This window comes from Charadrius vociferus, unplaced genomic scaffold (assembly GCF_000708025.1).
Source record: "Charadrius vociferus isolate BGI_N301 unplaced genomic scaffold, ASM70802v2 scaffold229, whole genome shotgun sequence".
In the NCBI taxonomy this organism is placed as follows: Eukaryota; Metazoa; Chordata; class Aves; order Charadriiformes; family Charadriidae; genus Charadrius; species Charadrius vociferus.
In genome coordinates this window covers 39,550-51,102 of record NW_009649926.1, presented here as the reverse complement: position 1 = coordinate 51,102, position 11,553 = coordinate 39,550, and the positions used below count along the sequence as shown (strand labels likewise).

Below are 11,553 nucleotides of genomic sequence, written 5' to 3'. Positions count from 1 at the left end.
GCTGGTAGGGGGGTTGAATGCGGCACCGGGCACTGCACAGGGACTGCACTGCACTGGCACTGCCGCTGCACTAGTACTGGCACTGGCACTGCACTGGCACTGGCATGGGGCTGGCACGGGCACTGCGCAGGGTTGGTGTGCTTATGGCCCAGGTATGGTGTGGGTGCTGGGAGGGGGGTTGAATATAGCCCTAGGCACTACACGGGCACTGCACTGGCACTGCATGGGCACTGCACTGGTACAGGCACTGGCACTGCACAGGGTGGGTGTGCATATGACCCAGGTATGGTGTGGGTGTGGGGGGCGGGGGTTGAATGCAGCACCGGGCGCTCCACAGGCACTGTGCTGGCACTGGTACTGCACTTGCACTGCACTGCACTGGCACTGGCAGGGGGTCAGTGTGGGCACTGCACGGGGTTGGTGTGCATATGGCCTGGGTATGGTGTGGGTGCTGGGAGGGGATGTTGAATATGATACTGGGCGCTGCACTTGCATTGCACTGGCACTGCACGGGCACTGCACGGGGTGGGTGCGTGTGTGTCCTGGGTATGATGTGGATGCTGGGAGGGGGGTTGAATACTGCCCTGGGCACTGCGCGGGCACTGCACTGCACGGGCATGGCACAGTGCTGGATGTGGCACTGGCACTGCACAGGCACTGCAGTGGGCACTGCACGGGAGGGTCTGGACACTGCCCTGGGCACTGCATAGGACCGGGCACTGCACTGGGCACTGGAGGGGAAGGGCACTGCTTGGGGGGGGCACTGGGCAGGGCACTGCAGGGGCACTGCAGAGGGGCTGGATGCAGCACTGGGCACTGCATGGGGCACTGTGCCCAGTTCATCCTGTGCGACACTGCGGGGGGGTGGGCACTGGGCACCATGGGTGGTGCCGGGCACTGGGAAGGGCACTGGGTCTGGGCAGGGCATAGGGCACTGGGAACGGGGCACTGGGAATTGCACTGGGCACCATGGGCTATGCTGGGCACTGGGCATGGGGCACTGGGCACTGGGAAGGGCACTGGGAATTGCACTGGGCACCATGGGCCATTGTGGGCACTGGGCATGGGGCACTGTGGGCTGTGCTGGCAACTGGGCACTGGGCTGTACGGGATACTGGGAAGGCTGTGAGGCACTTGGAAAGGGCACTGGATGTTCTGGGCTGTCCTGGATACTGGTCACTGGGAGGGGAACTGGGTAGGGTGGGCTGTGATGGGCAGTGGGAAGGGCACTGGGCAGTGGGCATGGGGGCCACTGGGGACTGGGCACTGGGGACTGGGCACTGGTTGTTGGTCATGGGGCACTGCGCTCTGGGAACTGGGAAGGACACTGGGCACTGGGCATGGGGAAGGGAACAGAGAAGGGCACTGGGCACTGGATATGGGGCACTGGGCATGAGGAACTGGGAAGGGCACTGGGCACTGGTCAGTGATGGTCATGGGTCAGTGGGAAGAGCACTAGTCACTGGTCACAGGGCACCAGCCACTGGGAAAGGCACTGGTCACTGGTCACGTGGAACTGGTCATTGGGCACTGGGCACTGGACGCTGCTTGGGGGCACTGGGCACTGGGAAGGGCACTGGGCACTGGTACTGCTTGCTGGGCACTGGGCACTGGGCTTGGGGAGGGCACGGGGCACTGGATATGGGGCACTGGTCACAAGGAACTGGGAAGGGCACTGGGGATGGGGCACTGGGCACTGGTCGATGATGGTCATGGGTCACTGGGAAGGGCACTGGTCACGGGGCACTAGTCACTGGTCACCGTGCACTGGGCAGAGCACTGGGGATGGTGCACTGGGCACTGCAGGAGGCCACTGGGCATGGGGCAGTGGGCACTGGGCAGGACACTGGGAAGGGCACTGGTAAATGGTCACAGGGCACTGGGAAGGGCACTGGGCACTGCAGGAGGCCACTGGGCATGGGGTACTGGGCACTGGGCACTGGACATGCAGTACTGCGCACTGGTCATGGACACTGGGAAGGGTTCTGGGCACTGGTCAGTGATGGTTGTGGGTCACGGGGCATTGGTCACTGGTCACAGGCCATTGGGCGCTGGGAAGAGCACTGGGCTTGGGGCACTAGGCACTGGGAAGGGCACTGGGCACTGGACAATGTGTACTGGGCACTGGGCAAGGCACCGGGCAGTGGTCACAAGCAACTGGGAAGGGCACTGACCATCAGGCACTGGGCACTGGTCAGGGAGCACTGGGAAGGGCACTGGCTGTGGGGCACTGGTCTGTGGTCGCGGGGCACTGGGCTCTGGGCACTGGGCACTTGTCCCCGCTGCTGGGTACCCCACGGACCCCCCGTCCCCCCGGGGAGCCTGCGACGGGGTGGGGTGCCCGGACACCTGCGTCCCCCCACTCATCCTCTCCACTCGGGCTCCAGTGGGGCTGCTGGGACCCCGCAGCACAGGTACCGGGGGGGTGGGGGAGGGGAGGTGGGGCAGTGTGGGGGCGAGGGGGGGACCTGGCCCAGTGGCTCCCCGTGAGTCCCAGTGAATCGGAGCTCTCAGGGGGGTCCTAGTTTGTGCAAAGGGTCCCAGTAGGTCCAAGCAGGTCCCAGTATGGGTAGGGCTTCCAGTAGGTCCCAGTGTGTGTAAATGATCCCAGTGGGTCCCAGTGTGGGGAGGAGTCCCTCAGGCATGCAGGGGTCCCCGTGGGTCCCAGCAGGTCCCAGTCTGTACAGGGGTCCCAGTGTATTCCAGTGGGTCCTGGTAGCTCCTAGCAGGTCCCAGTGTGTGCAAAGGATCCCAGTGGGTCCCAGTTTGTGCAAAGGATCCCAGTGGGTCCCAGTTTCTGCAAAGAATCCCAGTGGATCCCAGTGTGTGCAGGGGTACCAGTAGGTCCCAGCAGGACCCAGCAGGTCCCAGTGTGTGCAGGGGTCCTTGGAGCCTGGAGGGTCCCAGTGGGTCCCAATGTGTACAGAACCTCCCAGTGGGTTCCAGTAGGTCCCAGTTTGTGCAGGGGTCCCTGGAGCCCGCAGGTGTCCCATTGAATCCCAGGGGGTCCCGGGATGTACAGGAGATCCCAGTGGGTCCCAGCAGGTCCCAGCATGTGCAAATGATCCCAGTGGGTCCCAGTTTGTGCAAAGGATCCCAACGAGCTCCAGTGTGTGCAGGCCTCCCAGTGGGTCCCAGCAGGACCCAGTGTGTGCGAAGGACTCCAGCAGCTCCCAGTGTGTGCAGGGCTCCCACTGGTCCCAGTGTGTGCAAATGATCCTAGTGGTTCCCAGTGTATCTGGGGCTCCCAGTGAGTTCCAGTGAGTCCTGGGTGGCTCCCAGCAGATCCCAGTGTGAGCAAAGGAGCCCAGTGGATCCCAGTGGGTGAATAGGTCCCAGCTGGTCCCAGTGTGCACAGAGCTACCAGTAGGTCCCAGCAGGACTCAGCAGGTCCCAGTTTGTGCAGGGGTCCCTGGAGCCTAGAGGTGTCCCACTGAGTCCTGGTGGGACCCAGTGTGTGCAAATGATCCTAGTGGTTCCCAGTGTATCTGGGGCTCCCAGTGGGTTCCAGTGAGGCCTGGGTGGGTCCCAGCAGGTCCCAGTGTGTGCAAAGGAGCCCAGTGGGTCCCAGTGGGTGCATGGGTCCCAGCAGGACTCAAGGGGTGCAGAAGCTCCCAGTGGGACTCAGCAGGTTACAGTGTGCGCAGGGCTACCAGTACTTCCCAGCAGGACCCGGTAGGTCCCAGTGTGGGCAGGGGTCCCAGAGGGTCCTGGTAGGTCCCAGTGGGTGTTGGTGGGTGCTGTTCGCCCTGGTGCCTGAGTGCGGGCTGTCCCCAGGGCCGTTCCCGGTGCGGCTGGCCGGGGGCCCCGGGCGCTGTGCCGGGCGAGTGGAGGTGCAGCACGACGGGCACTGGGGCACCGTCTGCGACGACGACTGGGGGCTGCCGGACGCAGTGGTGGTCTGCAGGCAGCTGGGCTGGGGGACTGCCCTGGCCGCCCCCCCGGAAGCCTGGTTTGGAGAGGGCTCGGGTCCCATCTGGCTCAACGGGTTGCGGTGCCGGGGCACCGAGGAGCGCCTGGCCCTGTGCCGGCACCGGGGTTGGCGTCCCCACGTCTGCGCCCACGAAGAGGATGCCAGCGCCGTCTGCTCAGGTGGGCTGCGGCGGGTGGGGGGGTGAGCAGGTGGCCGAGCTGGGGACCTCTCGCCTCACCACCGCCCCCCACAGCTCACCGCTTCCAGCCCCTCGGCACCACCGAACCTCCCTGGACCCCAACGCCACCACCGCCACCGCCCGCCGTCACCCAGCCACCCGTTACAGCGTGCACGGGTGCTGCGTGCGCAGGTACGGTGTGCGCGGGTAGAGCATGTGCAGCGGCAGTGTGTGCGAGTACAGCGCGTACAGGTCACAGCGTGCTCGGGCACAGCCTGTAAGGGGATAATGTGCACGGGTAGAACACACGCAGACAGAGTGTGTGCAAGTGAAGCACCGTGGACTGCAGCACGCGCAGGTACCGGTGTGCACAGGCTCAGCAGGCAAAGCTACGGTTGCATATGGTGTGCGCAGGCATTGTGTGCACAGGTACAGCATGAACAGGTACAGTGTGTACAGTTACAGCGTGCACAGGTACGGTGTGCACAGGTACAGCATGTACAGGTACAGTGTGTACAGTTACAGCGTGCACAGGTACAGCATTTGCAAGTACGGCATGCATGGGCATGGTGTGCATGTCACAGTGTGCACAGATACAGCATGTACCGGTACGGTGTGTACCGTTACGGTGTGCACAGTTGCAGTGTGCACAGGTATAGCATGCACAGGTACGGTGTGTAGAGGTACAGCACGTACAGGTATGGTGTGCATATCACGGTGTGCACAGGTACAGCATGCACATGTACAGTGTGCATGGGCACAGTGTGCACAGGCACAGCATGAACAGGTGTGTACAGTCACGGTGTGCACAGGTACGGTGTGCACAGTTGCAGTGTGTACAGTTATGGTGTGCACAGGTACAACATGTACATGTAAGGTGTGCACAGGCATGATGTGCACAGGTATGGTGTGCACAGGTACGGTGTGCACGGTCACAGCGTGCAGTCATGGTGTGCACAGGTGCAGCATGTACAGGTATGGCATGCACGGGCACGGTTTGCACAGGTTCAGCATGAAGAGGTACAGTGTGCACGGCGACAGTGTGCACAGGCATGGTGTGCACAGGTACAGCATGAACAGGTGTGAACAGGTACGGTGTGCATGGGCACGGTGTGCATGGGTACAGCATGAAGAGGTATGGTGTGCATGGGTATGGTGTGCACAGGTACAGGATGAACAGGTACGGTGTGCACGGTCATGATGTGCATGGGTACCGGATGAACAGCTACATTGTGCATGGTCATGGTGTGCACAGGTACAGCATGAACAGGTATGGTGTGCATGGGCACAGTGTGCATGGGTACAGCATGAACAGGTACAGTGTGCACAGTCACGGTGTGCACGGTCGTGGCATGCCCAGGTAGGTTGTGCACGGGACTGGTGTGCACAGGTACCCCCCACCCATGGGTCCCCAGGGCCCACGGTGGCGCTGACCTCGGCCTCTCTCGCAGGGGGTACCACCGTGCGGCTGGTGGGGGCTGCGGGGCGCTGCGCCGGACGGCTGGAGATCTTCCACGCCGGGCACTGGGGTACCGTCTGTGACGACCTGTGGGGGCTGCCGGACGCAGCAGTGGTCTGCCGGCAGCTGGGCTGCGGGGCCGCCCTCGATGCACCCCGGGCAGCGTTTTTTGGCGAGGGCACCGGGCCCATCTGGCTGGATGATGTGCGGTGCCAAGGGAACGAGTCGTCGCTGCTGGGATGCCCGGCTTCCCCCTGGGGTGTCACCAACTGCCAGCACCGGGAGGATGCTGCGGTTGTCTGCGCAGGTACCTGTGATGCGGGGGGCTGGGGGCCATGCCCACGCAGGGGTGATGTAGTGGGCCCGCAGTCCCCGTACCCGTGCAGTGGTCCCGGGGCAGTGGGTGGGAACGGGGATGCTGTGGCTGGATCGCACACCCCGTGAGTGCGTGGTCCTGCAGTGTGGCTGTGCTACAAGCGGCAGCAGGGAGAGTGCTGTGCGTGCGCAGCGCGTGTGTGGGCAGGGTGCAGTGCATGCATGCAGTGCGTGTGTGGGCGGTGGGCATGTGCAGTGCACGGGGACACCAAGTCTGTGCAGTGCGTGCGTGCAGTGCACGGGTGGGCAGGGTGCAGTGTGCATGCAGCATGTGCATGGGCAGGGTGCAGTGCGTGTGTGCAGCACACAGGGACACCGAGTCTGTGCAGTGCGTGCATGTGCCGTGCATGCACGTGGGCAGTGCATGCATGGGCAGGGTGCAGTGCATGTGTGCGTCATGTGCATGGGCAGGGTGCAGTGCGTGGGTGCAGTGCACAGGGAAACAGAGTCTGTGCAGTGTGTGCATGTGTGCAGTGCGTGCGTGGGCAGGCTGCAGTGCATATGTGCAGTGCGTGGGGAAGAGTCTGTGCATTGCATGCATGTGCAGTGCATGCATGTGGGCAGTGTATGCATGGGCAGGCTGCAGTGCATGCATGTAGTGCATGTGTGGGCAGGGTGCAGTGCATGTGTGCAGCATTAGCGTGGGCAGGGTGTAGTGTGCGTGTGCAGTGCACAGGGACACTGTCTGTGCAGTGCGTGCATGTGGGCAGTGCATGCATGTGGGCAGTGCATGAGTGGGCAGGCTGCAGTGCGTGCATGTAGTGCGTGTGTGGGCAGGGTGCAGTGTGTGCGTGCAGTGCACACGTGGGCAGGTTGCAGTGTGTGTGTGCAGCACACAGGGACACAGAGTCTGTGCAGTGTGTGCATGTGCAGTGTATACACAGGCAGGGTGCAGTGCATGTGGACACCGAGTCTGTGCAGTGCATGCATGGGCAGGGTGCAGTGCGTGTGTGCAGTGCACGGGGAAGAGTCTGGTGCACGGGGAAGAGTCTGTGCAGTGTGTGCATGTGCAGTGCATGCACGTGGGCAGTGCATGTGTGGGCAGGGTGCAGTGCATGTGTGCAGCATGTGCGTGAGCAGGGTGTAGTGTGCATGTGCAGTGCACAGGGACACCGAGTCTGTGCAGTGCGTGCATGTGTGCAGTGCACGTGTGGGCAGGGTGCAGTGCATGTGTGCAGCATGTGCGTGAGCAGGGTGTAGTGTGCATGTGCAGTGCACAGGGACACCGAGTCTGTGCAGTGCGTGCATGTGGGCAGTGCATGCGTGGGCAGGCTGCAGTGCGTGCATGTAGTGCATGTGTGGGCAGGGTGCAGTGTGCGCGTGCAGTGGACAAGGACACACAGTCTGTGCAGTGCATGCATGTGTGCAGTGCATGCACAGGCAGGGTGCAGTGTGCATGTCCAGTGCACGGGGAGACCGAGTCTGTGCAGTGCACGCATGGGCAGGGTGCAGTGCATGTGTGCAGCGCACAGGGACACAGAGTCTGTGTATTGTGTGCATGTGCAGTGCGTGCATGTGTGCAGTGCATGCGTGGGCAGGGTGCAGTGTGTGCATGCAGTGCATGGGGACACCGAGTCTGTGCGGTGCATGCGAGGACAGTGTGCAGCGTGTGTCTGTGTGCCGTGCACGGGGACACCGAGTCTGTGCAGTGCATGAGCGGGCAGGTTGCATCGCGTGCGTGCCGTGCATGCATAGGCCAGGTGCAGCATCTATGCAGCGCACACGCAGTGCACGCACTGCAGGGCTCACGCTGGTCTCCTCCCCCTGCAGATGAGCTGGCCGCCCTGGATGTCCATCCTGCAGAGCCCACTCGCCACCAGCCATGGATGAAGCCGGCCCGGGTGCTCCCCTTTGCGCGGTCCCGCGTTCCCGCCTCTCCCCGGAGCACCGCAGCCAGCCCGCCCCCAGCAAGGACAGCCCGTCAGGGTAGGAGAAGTGGGGATGGGGGTCCCTGTTCCCCTCTACAAAGTCCCAGGGAGCCAGCGGGTGGTCGGCTACAAGGTGGGACTCCATGTTTTGCCGCCCCAGCGGCGGGACTGGGGGCTGGAGCAGGTTTGGGAGGCATGGACGTCCCCCATGCACCTCCCCTGCCTGCTGGGGACCCTCCCCATGTCCCGGAGACCCTGTCGCCAAGGAATGCCCCTCCAGAGCTGGGCTGAGCGACCTTCTTATTGCTGCAGGGCAAGAGGACCTGCTGTCACCAATGGGGACCTCTCCACCGGCCAGCAGCACCCAGCACCCTGTAGGACAGGGTCTGCCCAACACCACCCCTGGCACCCAGCGCACCACAGGATGGGATGCAACTGGTGTCACCTGCAGCACCCAGCAGCCCACAGGACGGGATTCAACTGGTGCCACCCCTGGCACCCAGCGCCCCACAGGACAAAGTCGAATTGGTGCCACGCAGGCCAAAGCGGGACGAGATCCCATTCGTATCATCAGGATCACCCGACTCAAAGCAGAACAGGATCCAGCCGGTATCATCCAGAGCACCAAGCCCAAGGCAGGCCGGGATCCAGCTGGTGCCACCAGGTCTAAAGTGGGACGGGATCCATCTGGTACCACCAGATCCAAGGCAGGATGGGATCCAGCTGGCACCAACAGGTCCAAAGCAGGATGGAATCCAACTGGCAGCAACAGGTCCAAGGCAGGGTGGGGTCCAGCTGGCACCAACAGGTCCAAGGCAGGATGGGGTCCAGCTGGCACCAACAGGACCAAAGCAGGATGGGGTCCAGCTGGCACCAACAGGTCCAAGGCAGGACGGGATCCAGTCGGTACCATCCGTATCACCCGTCCCAAAGCAGGGCGGGATCCAACCAGTATTGTAAGGATCACCCGACCCAAAGCTGAACAGATTCTGGCAGGTGCCAACCAGACCACCAGGAAACCCCCAGGACGAGTTTTGGTTGGGACCAAGCCCAAGGCAGGGCAGGATCCACCTGGTGCCACCCAACTGCGAACAGGGAAAGATGTGGCAGTTGCCATCCAGCTCACCCAACACCCAGCAGGACATGATCCCATTGATGCCACTCAAGCCAAAGTGGGACAGGATCTGGTTAGTACCACACAAGGCACCAGGCCCAAAGCAAGGCAGGAGTTGGCCCCCACCATGGTTGTCCCAACAGGTGATACCACGTGGAGTAACCAGAACTTGGGAGAACCAGGTCCTGAAGGTACCATGAAGAGCACACGTCCTCCAGCAGAACTGGATGCAGATGGTCCCAAATGGACAACACGTTCTTCAGCAGATTTTGGTCTAGATGATACCCTGAGGATCATACGTCCTGCAGCAGAACCAGGTTCTGAAAGTACCATGAGTACTACACATCCTGGAACAGAACCAGGTCCAGAAGGTACCATGATGAGCACAGGTCCTCCAGTGGAACTGGTTTCAGGTGGTACCATATGGAGCATACATTCTCCAGTGGAACTGGATTCAGATGGTACCACATGGAGCAAATATCCTGCAGCAGAAACAGATCCAGAAGGTATCATGAGGAGCACACATCCTCCAGTGGAACTGGATCCAGACCATACCACATGGAGCACACATCCTCCAGCAGAACAAGGTCCTGAACACACCACAATGAGCACACATAGTGCAGCAGAAACAGATCCAGAAGGTATCATGAGGAGCACACATCTTTCAGCAGAACCAGGTCCTGAAGATATGACAAGCACAAGTCCTGCAGAAGAACAAGGTCCTGAAGGTACCATGAGGAGCACTCATCATCCAGCTGAACTGGGTCTAGATGGTAGGATGCAGAGCACACATTCTTCATCAGAAAGGGGTCTGGATGATACCATGTGGAGTGGATATCCCACAGCAGAACCTGGTCTAAGTGGTGCCACACTGTATGCACGTCCTTCAGCAGAACTGGATGCAGATGATACCACATGGAGCCCAGGTTCCTTAGCAGATTTCAGTCCAGATGATATCCTGAGGAGCATGCATCCTGCAGCTGCACCAGGTCCAGATGGTACCATGAGGAGCACACATCCCCCAGCAGAACTGAGTCCAAATGTTACCACATGGAGCGTACATCCTGGAGCCGAACCTGGTCCAGAAGCTACCATGAGGAGCACGCATCCTCCCGCAGATCTGCATCCAGATGGTACTAAGCAAGAAATTTCTTGGAAGAAATTTTCAGGAAAAGGCTGAAATGTTGGAGGGCTGGGGTGGGTGGAAAGAGAGTAGAGACTACACATGCATAGACCAAGAGGGGAAGGGATGATTGAATGGACAGAAAGGTGGAGGGAGGGGAGGACAGAAAGTTAGGAGAAAGGGTGGATGGACTGATGGATGGATGGCAACGGAGGATGTGTTGGAGAATGGAAGCATGGATGGCAAGGAAAGAGGAACGGGTGGGTGTTTGGATGGATGGATGTGGATGGATGGATGGATGGATGGATGGTTGGATGGATGAATGGATGAATGGTGGGTGGGTGGGTGGATGAATGGTTGGATGGATGGATGGATGGGTGGATGGATGGATGGATGGGTGGATGGATGGATGGGTGGATGGGTGCATGCATCGATGGAAGGATGGGTGGCTGGATGGGTGGCTGGTGGATGGATGAATGGGTGGGTTGGTGGATGGATGGATGGGTACCCAGGGCGAAGGGAGCTGGAGATGGCAGTTCAGGGGCCTCACAGACCTCTGTGTCCCTTCCCTCCCCAGGTGCAGACCCAGACCCAAGCCCTGCTGGGGTCTCTGCTCCCCCCACAGAGGCCCCTTCACCCTCTCTATCACAGAACCCCACCCTGATGCCAGCAGCCCCTCCTGCCCTTGCAGTCCAACTGGGTCCAGGCTCTAGCATCCCCTCCCAGGGCCCCCCAGAGCCCTCCAGTACCCAGAGCTCCCCAGTACCCACTCAGCCCCATAAGGACACTCCTAGTGCACAGACCCTTCCAGCACCCATCCAGCACCCCATGGAGCCCATAAGCACCCATGGCCCCCCAGCACATCCCCTGCACTCCATGGAGACCCCCAGCCCCCAATACCCCCAGCCATAAGCGCCCATGGCCCCCCAGCACATCCCCTGCACTCCATGGAGACCCCCAGCCCCCAGATACCCCCAGCACCCCCTAGGCACCCCACGGAGACCTCCAGCACCCAGACCTCCCCAGGACCCAAGCAGCAAGCCATGGAACCCCTTGGAGCCCAGACCCCCCCAGCACCCAAGCAGCACCCCACGGAGACCCTCAGCACCCAGATATCCCCAGAATCCACTCATCACCCCATGGAACCCCTTGGAACCCAGAGCCCCCAAGCAGCCCCTCAGCTCCCCACAGAGACCCTCAGCGCCCAGGCCCCACCAGCACCCTCCCAGCACCCTATGGAGACCCTCAGCACCCACACCCCCCCAGCACACTCCCAGCTCCCCACAGAGACCCTCAGCACCCAGGAGCCCCCAGCACCCCAGGAGCACCCCATGGAGCCCATCAGCACCCAGACCCCCCCAGCACCATCCCAGCACCCTATGGAGACCCTCAGCACCCAGACCACCCCAACACCCTCCCAGCTCCCCACAGAGACCCTCAGCACCCACACCCCCCCAGCACCCTCCCAGCATCCTATGGGGACCCTCAGCACCCACCCCCCCCCAACACCCTCCCAGCTCCCC

The 11,553-nt window shown here is 61.8% G+C and overlaps 1 protein-coding gene across 1 annotated transcript in view; it reads left to right on the top strand.

The window, feature by feature from the left end:
- Positions 1-4,527: 4,527 nt before the first annotated feature.
- Positions 4,528-11,553, top strand: part of LOC104291825 (scavenger receptor cysteine-rich domain-containing group B protein-like) — a 9,852-nt gene continuing 2,826 nt past the window's right edge. The window contains exons 1-4 of the mRNA XM_009891118.1: positions 4,528-4,699; positions 5,507-5,857; positions 5,937-6,092; positions 7,696-7,851. Of these exons, the coding sequence (XP_009889420.1) occupies positions 4,528-4,699; positions 5,507-5,857; positions 5,937-6,092; positions 7,696-7,851 (835 nt within the window). The remainder of the gene's footprint in view (positions 4,700-5,506; positions 5,858-5,936; positions 6,093-7,695; positions 7,852-11,553) is intronic.